Source organism: Sturnira hondurensis, unplaced genomic scaffold, assembly GCF_014824575.4.
Source record: "Sturnira hondurensis isolate 20B ecotype Veracruz unplaced genomic scaffold, ASM1482457v3 Scaffold0000167, whole genome shotgun sequence".
Classification (NCBI taxonomy): domain Eukaryota; kingdom Metazoa; phylum Chordata; class Mammalia; order Chiroptera; family Phyllostomidae; genus Sturnira; species Sturnira hondurensis.
The window spans coordinates 6,867,458-6,885,072 of record NW_028072798.1 but is presented as its reverse complement, the minus strand read 5'-3'; the positions used below and the strand labels follow the sequence as shown (position 1 = coordinate 6,885,072).

At 51.7% G+C, this 17,615-nt stretch overlaps 1 protein-coding gene across 1 annotated transcript in view; it reads right to left on the bottom strand.

Annotated features, from left to right (window-relative positions):
• IGF2R (insulin like growth factor 2 receptor) overlaps positions 1 to 11,697 on the bottom strand; it is a 96,362-nt gene extending 84,665 nt beyond the window's left edge. Inside the window, exon 1 of the mRNA XM_037058767.1 lies at positions 11,388 to 11,697. Coding sequence (XP_036914662.1) covers positions 11,388 to 11,536 — 149 coding nt within the window. The 5' untranslated portion in view covers positions 11,537 to 11,697. The remainder of the gene's footprint in view (positions 1 to 11,387) is intronic.
• Between the last annotated feature and the right edge of the window lie 5,918 nt (positions 11,698 to 17,615).

Genomic DNA, 17,615 nt, shown 5'->3' with positions numbered 1-17,615 from the left:
GAGCAGGAAGCCCATTAGCGAGAAGGGTAGAAGGGTCGGCACCAGACCCTGGGCCCCAGCAGGTGGGCAACGGGGGCTGGCAAAGCATTTCAATGCAGCATGAATGTGACTAACGGAGCCTCGTGAAACACAGGGACATGCATGTCACCCGGAAAGGGCATGGCAATGGAGGGACAGGCCCACAGACCCAGTCACACCCTGACCAGCTGTGTGAGTCACCGTCACTTCTCTGAGTCCTAGTGTCCTACAAAACTGAGTCACCCCAAAAGGTCACTGCCAGGGAAGGTGAGACTGGGACCACAGACCGTCTGAGAGACTATGATTGAAGGCTTCACCTGGTCCAACTGAAGGCTACAGACTACTAAAACTTAAGTTTACAAAAAAAAGTGACTTGTTCTGAGACCTCCTATAGGAATGTCAGGTGACACCAGCAAAGAACTGGAGCAAAAGGTGGGGACAGTACCTTGTCCTGGGTCAACTCCAGAGCTGGTGGGGCTCAGCACAGAGGTGGGGGAGCAGTGAGGCTCAGGACACACCCCCACCCTGCTGCCTCGGGGTTCAGGACACACACACACACACACACACACACACACAGACCCCAGTCACCTCACACACATGGGATCACTCAGGACAGGACAGCCACCTTGGAACTGCCCCAAACCTGTCCCAGCCGCCACCAGAACAGAGACCTGCTGGACCTAAAACTGCTGGCACGGGGGGAGGGGGGAAGGACCGTGTCCCTCTTCCTCAGGGGCTCTTGCTGCAGGGGGAGGTGCGGAGCAGACTTCGCAGCACACAGGAAAGTGTCCCTCTGGGACAAAAAGCTCGAGAGCAGGCCTGGCCTGCCTTCCCTCCCAACACCTGCTGCTCTTCTGCAGTCCCAGCACCAAGGAGGACGTCCCCCCAAACCCTGCTCTGGAGGGCGATTTAAAAGTCAGTGTAATTATCTGGGTGTTCTCATACTCCGTCCCTCCTGTGCATAAGGAAGGGTTGGGTTCTAGGCTGAACCTCCTTAATTACACGATGTCTGAACCTGGCTGCCCTGAAAGCCTACCCAGCTCCTGAGCTGGGCTTGCCCATGACCCAGGAACCCCTCCCGGATGCAGTCCTTCCTTCAGAGCCCACCCTGCCAGGAGCAGGGTCAGTCTTCCTAGCTCCTGGGAAGGGGCCAGCTTTTCACTGGGGTGAGAAGGTGACTCACGAACCTCTCTGCTTTGCAGACGCTGGGGTTAGGGGTCAGACCGGCCCTGGGACTCGGCAACACCTGATACCCGGCTGGAAAAGACACACATGCACCCCCCTGGGTGCTGAGTCAGGCACCCCCCGCAGAAGAGCATTATCTCACCTAACCCGGAGAGATTTTAAGAAGAACAGGAGGAACATTGTTGAGCAAAGGAACTAGATAGACGCCCCGCACACTCAGGGAACAGTGCACACTCAGGGAACAGTCCGCAAACATTGCTGCTCACCAACTTAAATGTAACTTGTGGAGAAAAGCAGCCATTCACTGCATTGCTACCCTTGGGGGGAGATCTGACAGGCCTGGTGCACTGAGCAAACAGACCCAGATACTTCCACATCTGCCTTCCCCCCCAGTCAGGGGCCCCTGGCCCTGCCCTGCGCTCACTCCCGCAGGCAGTTTCCTCCTCCACACACCCCTCCCCGGAGCCGCCTCCCTCTCTCCGGGGAGCTCTCCCACTGGCACAGCACTCCTCCCCACCCCTCCTCCCCACCCCTCGTCCCAGCGCAGCGACCACCCCCCTCTCTGATCCGGGTCACAGCAAACCCCCGGAAGGGGGGCCCAGACCTGCTGTCTCCACGTCCTGTCCTGCCACCCTCCCTTTCAACCCACGAAATGTGGGTCACCGTCATGGAAGGCCTCTGCAAACAGGCCGCAGGTCAGTGCTGGGTCTCTGTGGTGTGGGATGCTCAGGGCGACGCGCCCAACCACTCTCTTCCTCCAGGACATCCCGCTCTCCTGCTTCCCCTCGGCAGCCCCTCATGAGCCTCCCCACTGGTTCCCATCGCCCCTCAGAGGTCACACCCAGGGGTCTGCAGCTGCGCAGCGACAGCCCCCACTCGCTGTCCCCAGCCCACAGTGCTGGCCGACACCCCCCACCGGATGTCCAGGAGGCATCTCAACAGCAACTCGGCCGAGCGAGCCCCTTCTCTTCACCTCCACACGCTGCTCCCGCAGCCCTTCCCCCTCTGAAAACAGCACTCTGCCCTCTCCGCTGCACCGAGCAAGTCTCTCCGGTCTCTCACACCCCGTGGCCGGCCATCAGCAAATCGTGCCAGCCTCACCTCCGACACCTGGAATGGGACCTTCCCTCCACCACGGCCAAGGTTTCGACGCGGTCTGGCCTGCTGTGATTTCCCACCCGGTCTGTCAAAGACCCCCGCTGCCCCCACCCTGTGTCTGTCCTCCTCCGCTCCAAGTTCTCCAGGCTCCCTCCGCCCTCAGCCCTCAGAATAGTAGCCGGCGCCACAGCAATGGCCCTCAGGCCCAGCCTGGCTCCTTTCGTCCTCCTCTGGGTCACTCACGCCCCTCCAGCCCCAGTGGCCCCTTTGCCATTTCCCAAGCGTGTCAGTGCTGCTCCCTGCCAGGGCACCCCTCTCCAGTTAGCGGCATCGTCTTCTGGGGGCACCTCTAAAGAGACAAAAGAGCGAGCCTGCTGGTTTCTCACTTTGTGGTAACTCTTCCAGGCAGATGGCAAGGGGGCGGGGCCCCAGAGGGGCCGTGGGTGACGCGGTGAGCAGCACTCTTGTCACTTCTAGGAACCCACATCTCCAGCACTTCCATGGCGGTGGTTCGGGTTTCTGTTTAAAGGCCAGGGGTGAGCAGCAGGGGCTACTGGGGGCGGGGGGTGCTGCTTTCAGTAGAAAACAGTGTTTTGGAATGTCTGAGTGGGTCAGAGTACAATGTCTAACTAGGTTAGAGTAGAGATAACCCATTAACGGCAAAAAATTAATTTTACACACGGTCAAACTCCAGCAGTCACCACTCCTAGCCGAGCCCTCCACGTGTGTACATGCCTCGCACAGTTTGCCAGTACAAGGCTCTGCTTGAACGGCCAGTAGTTCCTACATGTCCCTCCCAGGCCGCCCACGGGCGACCGAGTTTCCAAAGCCATTTTCCACTGTCCCCACATTCCTTGATCTGTGTGCCAGAACAAAATGGAAATGAAGACTCGCCATCTCCACCTCCTCCACTCTCCTGGCCCTGATGAACAGAAAGACGGGACGTGTAGACATCTGCTTCCTGGCCTGGGGAGCTGTCCCCTTTTCCCCCACCCCACTCACACTGCCCCAGGGGATCTAAAAGCACAAAATGAAAAGGAAAATCCCACCAGAGGTTGCTAGCTGGTCTGAAGGGCAAGCTTCACAGGAACTGGAAGGCTTAGGATTTCCCCCAGCGTGGAGGATTCAGGGGACGGGCCTCTGTGTTACATATGGAACGCATGCTCAACGGGGGACTGCTGGAGCAAGCTCCAGGCACCTCCAGCCCAGGGCCCACGGCACAGGGCCGCTGTGCGGCACAGCCTCCGTCTAGAAGCGTGCTCTCAGCCATCCCCTTGGGCCACGTTCTCAATCCCTGCTCCCACCTGGGGAGGACTGGGAGGGCGGGAGCCCCTGCTGACCACTGAGGCCCAGGCAGAAGTCGGCTGGGACTTCTCGACTCCGACAGAATTGCAGCAGCCACAACAGGAAGGAGGACAAAGCCAAGAAAACTGCAGGAAAGGGCCCCAGGCCGCCCGACATATGGCACCTGGCACCCGCCCAAATCCCACACCTCCCATCCTCAAGCTCCTCCTTGTGTAAGGGAATTTGAGCTGGGCTTTCTGCTGCTCACAACTGCAGGAATCCTGGAGGATACATACCTCGAAACCACAGAACTCTGGATGCAAAATGAAGCCTGAGAATCACAGTCCCATGGTTTCAAAACTTTTTTAAATGATGGAAACGTTGCTTTCTCCAAAGGGTTCTTATGCGGAGCACCAACACATAACACTGATAAAAAAGGACAACACTCTCTAGTTGAGGCAGGAGCCCCAAGCCACTGATGGGAACCTGGGGGTATAGAGCAACAAGCTAAAAGTACCTCTGATCTAACACAGCAGCTCCCACCTACAAGGAGAAAGCGGTCTCTGCCACCCTCACCACTCATGAACGCTGAGGCTGGGCCGGCCCCCCAACAGCACTTCAGCTCTCCTACCCACCAGGACAACACAACTGCACACGGAGGGAAACTGAGACCTCAGAGGGCCACCAACTCACCTGAGGCCCCACAACTAGCAAAGGGAAGAGTCTGCCTTCAAACCCAGGGCATCAACTTCCTGAGCCAGGGCCCCTCTCTCTGGAGGAGGGACACAGCCACACTCCCGCTCCAGCTGCAGGCAGAGCTCGCTGCACCTGCCAACTGCCATCACGAGGGGCCCAGCAGCTGTCTCCTGGCAGGAACAGGCTGGGGGTCATCACGGGGAGGGCCGACAAGCACCTAGGACTCGAAAGCCAGCCACAGAGTTGCCAGCCAGAGGAATGCCCTGCCCACCCCCCCGGCCTCCCCAAAACAGCACTGAGCCAAGCTCCCCCAACTGCTTCCACGTGACTGGGCACAGCTGCCGCACAAGGATGGGCAGCGCGTGTCCAGGAGGAGTGGCGACGGGGCACCAGCACCCTGAAAATGCCGGACTGCAGATGCCAACATAGAACCGGGGCCCAAGGGGCGAGGACGAGCGGAGCAACCAGAGCAGGCCATCCTTGCGTCGTCGCCAAGTGACGTCCCTGAAGAAAGAAGCACAGTGGTGAATACACATCCCCTGGAAACCTGGTGACACACCCAAACAAATGCAACAGAGAGGCTGAAGAGCTGGCGACCAGGAGACCCGCTAAGCCGGGGGGGGGGGGGGGGGGGGGTGCAGAACTCGAGGTGCTCTCAGGAGCCTGGTCCAGGGCGGTAGCCAGATACCGAGTAGGCAACACAAACCGAGCAGGGCAAAGAACAAGTTATGACAGGCCAGGCGGCACAGTGAGGGAAACTGGAAACTCTGACCCGGGGACAGAGAGTTTTTTCCAAACACATAGTACACCCTAAACTTGACCAGGTGCTAGGCCACAGGGGAAACGTCAGTAAACTCCACCACGACGACGGACCACAATGGGGGAAAAACCCATTCACCTGGGGGAACACACACTAAAAAAACTAGTGAGCCCAGGAAGTGGAAGTAGTTAGAACCTCTGGGTCCAAGAAGGAAACACTCAAGAACTGAAGGATTAAAAAAACTGTGTATCAAAACGCAGAAGTGGTATGGTCCTCAGAACAAAGAAACACACAATGTTAAATTCATCTCAAACTAGGAAAAGAAACAGGACACAGATGTCAGTAATAGAGAGCAGAAATTAACGAAACCAACAAGAAATGGGGACAGAGATGATGAACCAAACAGAATCCTAGATTTTTTGCAAAGATTACAAAAGGTAAGCCTTCACTAAATGTGATTAGGAAGGGGAAAATGCGTAAATAGAGATCAGGGATTTTTAAAAAGTACCTACAGATATGAAAAGTATTTTCAAAAGTATAAAAGTAACATGCTACATATTTATATGGGAATACATAATTACGATTGCAAATTTTGTAGGAAAACACAGACTACCAAAATTGGCTCAAGAAAAGGTGGACAACCTGAATGGCTAAAGCAGACAAAACTGAAACTATAATCCAAACTCCCCCACTACTGCACTCTGCCTCCACGAAGCCACACTGGGGAGTTCCACCGAAATTTAAGGAAGACAAAATGTCGATTCCATCCTAAAACTGTTGCACAGCCTATAAAATACTAAAATCTACCCAGCTCTTCCCACAAAGCAAACATACGCTTGATACCAAAGTCAGCCAAGAGCAGCACAGCAAAGAACATTCCCGCCCAGTCACCCCTAGAAACAGCTGTGAGCACCCCACAGAAAATATTAGTAAACAGAAATAGACGTAGTAACAAAAAAACCTGCACCCTTTCCTCACATTGTGCAGAAAAACTAACTCAAGAAATTGATTCTAGGGCTAAACAGAAAGTTCAAACGATAAAACTTCTAGAAAAAATCATAGGAGAAAAATGCACTGGACCGCAGCGTCCATCCGTGGCTCTCAGCTGGAGGTGGTGGTGTTGCCCAGCCCAGGAGGCCTTTGAAACTGTGAAGCCATTTTTGCCTGTTACAACTGGAGTTGGGGGGGGTGCTCCCCGCACCCAGTGGGCATAAACCAGAGGTGCCGCTCAACACCCCACCGTGTGCACAGGGCGGCCTCCCCAGCAAAGAACCATCTAGCCCAAGTGTTAACAGTGCTGAGGCTGAGGAACCTCGGGACTGGCAAACATTTCTTAGGCTACAAAAAGCACAAACCATTAAAAAAACATCAAATGGAGTTCATCAAAATCTATATGCATTTTTTTCCCAAAGACTATATTAAGAAAATGAAAAGGGGCAAGCCAAAGATGGGGAAAAAATACTCATTACATATTCCTTAGAAAGGACATGTACCCAGAATACATAAAGAATTCTTGACACCAGTAAGGTGATCCCACCCCCACAAAAAATTTGTAAAGGATGCAGGGCAAAACATTCTTTTTAACAGACACTACAAAAGACGTCCAAACAGTCAATTCACCTAGTGAACGATGTTCGGCATCGTCAGGCATCACAATAAATGTAAGAAAAAAATACTCAACGTCCTGAGTCAGCAGGGATATGAAAATTAAAACCACACAGAGACACCACGGCAAACCCCTAGGAAAGGCTACAATTACAAAGACTGATAGCATCAAGTGTTGGCAGATGCAGGGCATATGGGTCCCTCCCAGACTGCTGGTGGGAAAGCAAAACGGACAACCACTTCTGAACACCGTCTGAAGGCTCCCATAAAGTTTAAATGCTCCCTTCCTCCACCGCCCCCCACCCGAAAAAGGAAGGCACACATCCACACAAAATCTGGTGCACAAATATTCACAATAGCTTTATTCATAATAGCCAAAAGCAAGTAACATGTACATTACTCTTGGATCAAAAACAAAATCAACACTAAGATGACATTATTTAAAGTTAACAAAAACAAGGGAGGAAGGTGTCCGTGGCAGCTCCTTCCCTGGCAAGAGCAGTCAAGGCCAAGGGCAATGTGATCTTCTGGGATCCCAGTGTGACATTCCATTGGAGGTGTGTCCATTCCAGCTCTGACCCCTCCCAGGTCTCCCCTCAGCCTCAGAAATGCTTAAGAACAGCTTGGAGAATAAAGGAAGCCCTGTCACCTTGCCAGGACTAAAGGTGAGGAGACACTCAGCATAAACTCAGGCCTCTGTCTCTCACTGGTCATGAGTCAGCCGGGAGGAAAACACAAAGGACCCACGAGCACTCACAATCTGAGCTCCTCCACTTTGCCACACAGCACTCAGGACCAGCGGGGGCGTTACCGAGAAGTCTCAGACCCTGGACGATGAAAAGCAAGAACAGAACAGAACCTGCAAAGGACCGGGCTACTTTCTGCCGCTCATCCCAGTCCTGGGACCCTGTTGAATCTTGTCTGCTCTGCACAATTCGGTTTTATATGCCAAGACCAAAATATAGATGAGAATGTCCGAATTATTTTTCTCAACCGAGCTTTTAAAGATTCCTCTGTGAAACGCTGTTGGGGATGTGAAGCCCAATCAGGAATTAGTTGCCCGGGATCTTGTCAGGAGGTCAGTTCTAAGAATTAATGCATGTGGTCTAATGTACCCATAATTAACCATCTTGGACTTCTATACACTTATTGTTGCAAGAAATGTACACACACAAATGGATGGGGTCCAAATTTAACATGTGGCCCAAATTAAGCATATAAGCATTGTTTCTCCAGGAAAAAAATTGCAGGAGGAAAAAAATCTAGAGACAGCAACTAAACCAACCTCAACTCCCAGCTGGCTTCATTATCTTCTTGTCCTCAATGTAATAAAAAGTTCCAGGATTTATACCCAAACAATTGGGGGACGGGGGGGGGGGGGGAGACCTTGCTCTGAATAAATTTTAAAGTACTTAACTACTTAAATCAAGCCAGCCCAATGCATTGTTTTATAACTAGTACAAACTGTTAAGCCTCACTCATTAAGGATGTTAACACCTAAATAAAGGGTGGACGCTAACCTTTTGTGTGTGTAAGACAGTATCTTAGAAAGTGCAAATCACCCAGCAATGAGTAACGCAGGGCACTGTGGTCACTTGTGGTGACTCTGCACGGCCAGGCCTCTGCCCTTGCCGCTCTCCTGTCCATTGCCCTGGTCCAGTGACACTTGCTGACATTCCTCACCAGCACACCATTGCTTCGGCCTCGAGACCTCTGTGGTCACGCTGGCCTCAGGAGACAAGTTCTTTCCACTGGCACACTGCCTCCCGAGAAATTGCTGAGTGTTTAAGAATCACCCGCTTCCTCCACGCACAGCGCCCACCTGGCACAATCGTGACGCCTAGGAAATAGAACTGAGCTGCTCCAGAGAACAAGAGCTTTAAATAAGTGCCATGTGGAGCCAGATGCAGTTTGGGAAACTTGCCTGGGTCTTCCCTGCTTTTCCGTGCAGAGCTAGCAGCGGCCTGTGCTCTCCACCACGGACACGAGGACATGAGCGTAGTTCAAGCTGCTGCTGAAACAGTTCCTCCCAGCAACTGCCGGTGCCAGGCACCACGCCCCTGCCCAGCACCCTCACCCCAGGAGTGAGTGGTCAGGGCTGCTGCTCACCCCAAAGGTTTGCCCCCATCTGAGGGCCCCCTGCAGCAGACCCAGACTTCCTTCCTCCTGGTCCTAAGGGACTGTGGAGGAAAAGCCCCTCTAGGATTCTAGAGGCAAGGCCGTACTCCCAGAACTCCAGCTCCGTGTTTGGGAAGCAAGGAGGATTTACTATTTGGACTCTAGTTAAAGCTGGGCAGTATCTGGGCACCCCAAACCTGCGGCCTGGATGACGGGTTTCTGCGGACTGCCCTGGTCACCAAACCGCACTGACTGAGAGACGATGAAAAATGACCATCGGACGAGCATCTGGCGGGCATCCTGCGTCCACCGGGGCTGCCGCCATATGTGAAGCAGTACGAACAAATGGTAACACTTGTGAAGCTGCCTTTCCCTTACTCCCGCTGGCGACAGGGGTGAGCCATTTACATTTCAGCCAAATGGACGCCCAGGAATGGACTGATGAGGCAGCTTAACATGTCTGCTTTGGTGATGTCTCAGGGAACTTTTCATACGGGATTTTTTCAAACAAATGATCAGCTCACATTCCCATTCTTCAAATGTGTGCTCGAGTTAAAGAACTTTTAGCCAACGTTATCTCAAAAAATACAGATTTTTGACACACACACACACACCCCACCTCCTCCCCAAAATGTTTTAACAGGTATTTAGGCCAAGTTACCCATTCAAAACAGGCACACACAGGAAGAGCCTCACTTGGCCGGTATTGGGTTGAAAATAGAGATTAATACGGCTCTGGAAAGGCCTTGGTGTGAAGCCACAAAGCAGGAACAGACAAGGGGGGAATGTGGGCAAGCCCTCTGACCTGACTGGGGGATTTGCTGTCCTACAAACAAGTAAACATGCCGACCTAAAAGATATCTTCAGGCCGCAGAGGGCACATTTATCACACGAGGCAGGTCACCCATCAGAGCGCTCCAGCACGTGCTAAGTTATGCCCACCTACAACAATGGGGAGAAGCACTGAAAGATACAAAGGCCACTTTCTACTAAACCCAGAGTCTGGGTTCTGCCTGGAGATGAGGTTAACGAGGAATGTAGTAGGTTCAAGCCGCTGCCACGGCTAAACTGAAGCAAAAGTGCTACACCCTCCTCTACACGAGTCACACAGTATGGGTCTGCCCTGGAGGTCCACTTTAACCTTAACTATTAACAAATAAATTCCAATTTGCTAGCAAGAGCAAGACTTGAACATCCCCAGCCCAACTGGGTGAATTTCTTAACGATAAGGTTGGCCGCAGCAGCCATTATTCTGAAACTTCTCACCATGTCGGCTGCTGCCGCCAGACCTTGTACAAACTGCAGTCTGTAGTAACCACACACCCCAGGGCAGCTAACTGGCCTACAACTGGCCTACAACTGGCCTACAAACGAAGTGCAGGCAAGTCTCCTCCCGCAGCCCTCCCCCTGCAAAAAGAGAAAAGAAACAGTATGGGTCTTTCCAACGAGTTTCTTCTGTGAGCTCAGCCTTACTCTTTAACGTAGTAATTTCTGCAAGTTCTGAATGGGAGTGGGGGGGTGCTAATAAAACCATCTTTGATACAAGAGCAGAATATGGACTCCCTTAAGCTCACCACGGACTCAAAGTTCGGCTCAAAGTGGACACAACCTCACTTTATTCTGAGAAATAATTTGCTAGTGCCAGGAGAGACTGTGGACTGCTCACTAGCCTTACTGAACTTTCCGTCCTGCTTCCTTTCTACCAAGGTTTTTTTTTTTTAAGCTTAATTTTCTATTATCCTAAATAGCCCAGAGGTCGGTAAGAAAATTCTCGGTATAGGCAGTCCCCCAGCCCCAGATGCCCCGCCCTCGCAGAAAACGAAAAGCTCTGGGTGGGACCAGCGACTACAATCATGGTCCCCAGAGCAGGACTCCACTAGTATGATCCACATGAGACAATGACATCATGTGAGCCACTAGACAGGAAGTTAGGCTCAGAGAAGCGAAGGGCGAAGTCTTGAAAGCCAACACATAATGACCACCCCAAATTCCTCCAACAACAGTAACAAAAAAAAAATACCCTTTCTGTGGAAATTCTACTTAAAGAAAAAATGGAAAACCCACGGGGAGGAACTCAATCAGTAAATGAAACCAAAACCCCAACTCCAAGGCCATCTGTACGGGCGAGCCTTCTCACACTCAGGGGCCTCGGCCAGCTGCGCCGGTGGAACTCGGAGGAAACGTGGAGCGGGAACAAAGCAAAGCTGTAGTTCCTGCGTCCTCCAACTTTCGCAGGCGCGCCGCTGCGAGAGGGCAAGCGCTGGGCGTGAGGGCTTCCGCGGCATGTCACCCGGACGGGTCGCACGGCAGCCGCCGCTCGCACACAAAGCAACCCCGGACTTAGTGACAGCCACAAGTGGCCAAGCAGCAGCCCCCAGACCAGCGCCAGGACGCCGCGCGCCCCGCGCCCCCGCCCGTGCGCGCGCGCGCGTCCCCTCCTTCGGTGTCTCTCCCTTCACCACCAAGCGGGCAACTTTCCATCCCGCGCGCGGGGAACCCAAGCTTGGACTAGAAGCGACTCCAGGACCCCAGTCCTTTCCCCCAAGCGCCCCCGCCCCCCACCCAGCCTCGCTGTGCGCCAGGGACACCGCGAGCGAAGCCTGCGCCCGGGCGGGCCACCCACCTGCACAGCTCGGGAAACTCGGCGCCCTGGGCCCTCGCGGCCCCCGGGGCGCAGACGAGCAGCAGCAGCTGCAGCAAGAACAGGGAGCCCAACGGGCGACCGGCGGGCGCGGGCCCTCTGTGGGCGCTCCGGCCGGCGGCGGCCCCCATCGCCCCGGGCCCCGGCTGTGCGGCGCGCACCGGACTAGCGGCGAGCGGCTGCCCCGGTCCGCGCCCGGGACACAGTCGCACCGCCAGGGTGGAGGCGGAGCAGAGCGCGAGAGGAGCGGGAGCGGAGTGAGAGCCCGAGGGGCGCGCGGCTCGGCTGGGCTCGGCTGCGGCGGCGGCCCCGGAACCACGTCACGTGACCACCGCCCGGCACCGCCCCCGCCCCCGCCCCGCTCACGTGACTCCCTTGTTCAGGTGATCCCCGCCCGCCGGCTCCGCCCAGGCATGGTCACGTGAGCACCCCACGCGCGGGGTAGCCACGCGGCGGGGTGCACAGGTGTTGGGGTCTGCCCCGCTCGGGGCCCTCGCCTGGCCTCAGTTTCTCTGAGTTGCTAGGCGGGCGCTTCCCAACCTAGAATAACCATTTCCCTACTTTGACAAATGGGGAAGAGACACAAGAGGCCTCAACTGCCCAGCCGTGAATGGCACCGCAGCGCTGCCTTACTTTCGATCCTGCGGGTCCATCGCAGAGCCCTGCCGGGGGCTTCCCAACATTTGCCCAGGAGTGCCTAGCACAACCTCCTGTGGGAATGTTACTTTTTGGTTTCTGCTCCCTACAGAGAGGAAGGAGGCACAAATACGGGACCATAAGCTATAAAAGAAGCAATAGTGTAGCTTTCAAGCCAGTGCCACTCAGCAAGTCTTTGTTAATTCCTCTTGCGTATTGGGTTGATCAAAAAGTCTGTTTAGTGTTTTTTTTCCCCATAAGATGAAAGACATATTTTTCATTTTCACCAATAACTTGCTTGATTTGGATACTTTGAGTATGTCAGCTGTTTCACACAATTAGGTTCTAGTGGGTAGAGGCCAGGGGTGCTGCTAAACATCTTCCAATGCATGAGACGGCCCCACAGCAAAGGATTACCAAGAAGCTTTGCAAACCACTTCTGACACATTTGATCAGTCATAGTACAAATTTTTTTTGTGTTTCAGTTCCATGTTTACCTCTCTTGAAATAATAAAGCGTAATATGCTAAAAAATATTGCATATCTTCCATGTCAAAATGGCTGCACAAAAATTCACCAGTTTGGGTGGGGGGTTTTTAACACACACTGATACAACAGCTGTCACAATATAATCTAACAAAATTGTTTGGAATGAAGTAAAAAGACAGCTAAGCACTACTAGAGCCATGGTCCGGAAAAAACTAAACAAACTTTTTGGCCCACCCAAAATTTTGGGACTCCATACCATGTGAGGTCTCTAAGCCAGGCGCAGTGAAAGTAAAAAGGCTTGCACTCAATATCCTTTCTCTTAGAGCAAATAAAATGTGCAGAGTAATCACAATGGTAACAGCTCGTCTTTTTTTTTCATGCTTGCTCCCTCCCAGACACTGCTAGCAAGTAACAGTCTTGAAGCCAGAAATCTATGAGATGGGAACTTTGTTACAGATGAGAGTGGGAGGCACAGAACGTGCAGTAACTTACCCAAAGACAATTTGAGCTGTGGCAAAGCCGGGATTCAAACACATACAAATAATCATGATTCAATAATTATGTGCCAGGTAATTATGTGCCACGTACCATACCAGTGCTCCTATTTAGCTCATTTAATCCTCAGGCAACCCTGTAAGAGAGGTATCTCTATTGTACCATTTTATAAATAAGGAAACTGAAGCACAAAGAGATTAAGTGACTTTCTGGTCATGAAACTACTATGTGAAAAAGCCAGGGTTTAAGCCCATGCCAGACAGTCCTAGCGCCTATGGCTTACTTAGCAACTGTGCCATAGTGCCCAAGAGTAACACAAGCCAAGACAGGAAAGTGCAGGGCTCATAGGCAGTGCTCAGGTGTCCGACTGGGGGCACAAAGAAAGGATTCATCCAGGCAGGAAAATTTTCTTCTACCCTTCTAGGTTTTTTGGCTGGTCTAATTAAATTGACATAAAACAGATTAATGGAAGAAAAATTATTTAACTTCATCCATATCAGAGGCTGAGAAAATATGAGACCCACAGTTCAGACAATTGGAGCTCATGTGCCATCCTGAGCTAAGAAATGGGATGGGGGGGCCTGGGGCCTCCGAGGAGAGGAGGGTAAGTCACAAGACCCAAGAAGGAAGGAGCTGGATAAGCAGATATTTGCCCTGAGCTACGGGTCTGTCTTTCAGATTAAAGTTATCTCTGCTAATAGCTCTTTTCCTAAACCAGGCCCCCTGTCTAAATTCTTTTAGACAGTCTTTATCTTTTAGAGATAAAGGTTTTTCTTGAGTCCCCTGGGTCTTGATGGTCTTCAGCTCAAAAGAGTACACACACCAAAGGAGCCAGTGTAGAGATGACGTGCTCTGCGCCCCTTCGGGTTCATGTTTTTCCAATCCAAGGTGACCATCAATGCAGGTAAAGACCTACAGCAGGTTCTCAAACCACCAAGTGGAAAATTATTGCAAATTGGAATATTCACTTTGTCTCAAGGTATTTTTTGACAAAAATAAAGAGAAAATATGCATACATCTTTACAGTGGACAGGCATGGTAGAACCACCTTAATCAAATGATTTAAATTAATATCACCAGTATTGTAAAGCAAAACAGAAAAAAAAAAACTAAGACTTTCTGCTTCCTAGAGTGATGCAATGTACCACTAAAGGATAACATTTAAAAGGGTATGATCATGACTTGGAAGGCAGATGTGAAATGAATGTGTGTCAAAGATATCATTTAACTCATTAATTAACACGTTACAACTGGTTCAAAGTAGACTGTAAAGAGAATCCAATGCATACTTCAGGACACCTAATAGATAGGAGGCTGGTCCACGTCCATAGGTCAAAGGTCAGCTGTGTATCCCATGGACACCATTTGTGTTTCTAAAGAGAAGAATCATAGACAGTAGTCTAAACACTAGAGTTGTGAAATCGCTCAAAGACAGTGAAAGGCACAGAGCTACATGAGGTGGATAGCCCAGAGGGTGCACCAGACAATGCTCAGCTCTCCCTTGAAGTTACCCAATGCATCTGGTCCATTTCAGAGTCTTGCACAATTCTTCCTATAGTACAAAATATCACTTATGTGGTATTCTTGCCAACATAGAACCAAAATCTAATCAGAAGGAAACAATCAAACCCAAAGTGTAGAATATTCTGTAAGAAAACTGGACAATTCAAAAATGTCAATGCTCTGAAAGACACCCCCCTCCAAAGGGAATGCAGGGGTCCTGTCCCAGGTCATGGCAGCGAACAGAAGGCCAAGGGCCAACTCTGCCCAGGCAGCTGTTTTGTAAGTAAAGTGTCACCAGGACACAGCCACACCCATGGGCACAGGCCTTGTCTTTGTGGCCACTTTTGTCTAGGAGGGCTGATCCAAGTTGCAACAGAGCCCACAGAGCGTCAAGTATTGCAACATCTGGCCTCTGCAGCAAAAGCGTGCAACCTCTCCTCCAGCTCAGCGGTTTGCAAAGCAGGGTCCTCAGACCAGCAGCCTGGGCAGCCCCCGTGGCCTGTGAGAAATGCTGCTTCCTGGGTTCCACCCTGACCTGCTGACTCCAAGTCTCCAGGAGGTGCTCACACACGAGGGTCTGAGAAACACCGTCTTGGATTAAAGGGGAATAAGACAAGACAGCAGAGTGCAATGCAAAAAGGAAGGGATAAGGGACACTTGGGGACCATTGGAAACACTTGGATAAAAATTGCACATTAGAAACTCTAAAGTCAAATGGTACAGGGAAGAACTCTCCTGTGTCTCACGTACATGTCGCGGCAAACCTTCGCAAAAACAGAGACTCAAGAGATGTTAACCCAGGCCCTCATGTTATGGCTTAATAGGGACCATAGTCCATTTTAATACAAGTTTGGAACAATTTCATTGGGGTCATTTCCTACAGGATCTTAAATGGTCACTTAAGAAATTTAGATTTCCTTGGGTATACAGTGAGGGACAATAACAGCTGACAAAATAATACTTATTAAAGACGTACTGTGTGTCATAAACCATTCTGCGTTGAATCACGTACTCATCATAGGAGATGCGTGCTTTTACTATCCTCATTTAAAAGGTGAGAACGTCACCCCAATAAATTCAATAAAAAGAAAAAACGAGAAATTCAGGCATAAAGAAATTAGATACCTCGCCCTGGTCATGCAATTGATGAAAAGGCAGAACTTTGACATGAACTGATGAGCTGGTACAAAGGCCCATCATTTTAACTCATAAACTTCCTCCTCATTGAGAGATCTGGAGCCTGGGACAGGGATGGCCACAGTTAGTCATCTGGTGGCAGGAGAGGCCAGAAGCTGCTTCAATAAAAGTATCAGAATTAAGGTGACAAAAGAGACAGCAGAAAGCCATTTATTTGTCTTTCCCCAAGAACTGGTCAACACCTGGCCACCAGTAGCATTAACGTCTTGTGACTTCCAGAGCACCTGGGTACCTTGTGACTGGCGAGAGTGGGGGCCTTGGGCATGAAGAGGGTGGGGAGGAGTGAGCAGGTGTGGTTGGCCGCCTTCCTGTGTGCATCTCCTTCTCTGCTAGCAAAGCCCACCTCCCAACGAGGAGGCTCCAGGTGCAAGGCCCTTGCATTTCAGCCGTCCTTACAACTGAGGGGAGGGCGGATGACCCAATCCTGACCGTGGAAATCGATGGGGAGTCTCCTGGGACCCTGTTCAAAACATTTGCCTCTCTAATAAAAAGACACGCAGGGAAGGAACACCCCCACTCCCCCCGCATGTGTGATTGTAGCGCTGTCTGCATGTGGGCACTGACTTCCCCCACTGTCCCTGAAGCTCGGCAGGAAGGGCTGCCAACACCACACGAGAAAGACGGAGGCTGTCAGGATCTTTAGTGACATTGCTGACCACGTCACCAAAATCCTAGAACTGTCCGGTAGTGTCTAATCATTGGCTTTGTGGCACAATAAATGAATATGCTGAAGCCTTGTGCGTTAGTTAATAATTTATTTCCTCTCAGCTCCAAATGTACCCTTCCATGTACGCTCTGAGATCAAGGAAGGAATTCTTTTAAGTAGTTCTCCTCTAACATGAGCGTGATGTTGAGCTTTCTGAGGGGAAGGCCCTGGGGAGGGGCCTTGGGCAGGGGGGAGAGGAGAGGCTCTCCCGCTGTATCCAGCACAGCCACATCACCAGCTGCGGGTCACCTGCTCCCCACCCACATGCCAGAGGGTGACCAATCATGGCAACAGCAGACCGGCCCCACTTGGCCACTCCAGGGGACAGACATCTCCGTTATTAGACGAGCTGAATCGCGCCTTCTCCAATGGGATCGGAACCCCTTCCAAGCTCATTTTCTCGGGGTGCTCTCCCTCGACCCCAGGCTACCACACAGAGTTTCCTTGTAGTTACTAATGCTTTAGATCCAACATTCCCTTTCCCATCTCCTGGTTGGAGTCAGACTGCTACAGGATAGAAGGCATCAGTGACACAGTCCGTATAGGTGGGAACAGAAAGAGGGAACAGAAGAAGAGAAGTGAATTGGAGGAGAAAGTTGCTAAGCATCTTCTGTGCAATAGCAAGTTCGAGGAGGAGGTGCCCAGCAGGCGACTGACTGTCAGTACAACCCTGAACATGGACAAGAAACGAGAACTGGAAGAAATTAGAGGGAGACACTGGCACAGACCGGGGAGCTGGTGACGGGAGGGGCAACTGGACATCAGTAAAGTGAATGCAGTTTCCCAGGGAGAGAACAAAGAGGAAAGAGATTCTTGGCACATTAGTGATCTATTGGAGTGTCATAAATTATGCTCAAATTTAGTGACTTAAAGTAACAATAATCATTTATTAACTCTCACGAGTTCCTGTGGGTCAGAAAGGCAGATGGGACCCAGCAGGGATGGCTCCTTTCTGCTCCACGACTTGTGACCCTCAGCTGGAGGACTCGAGGGTCCTGGGCTGGAGCCATCTGAGCGCTCACTCACTCCCACGTCTGACGGCTGGCGTTGGCTGTCGGCTGAGACCGTGGATGGAATGCCTGCGTGTGTGGCCTCGCCATGTGGCCCAACCGCCTTCCGACGTGGTGGCAGGGCTCCAAGATAAGCAGAGAAGGAAAGAGAGAGACAAAGAGAGAGATGCACTCA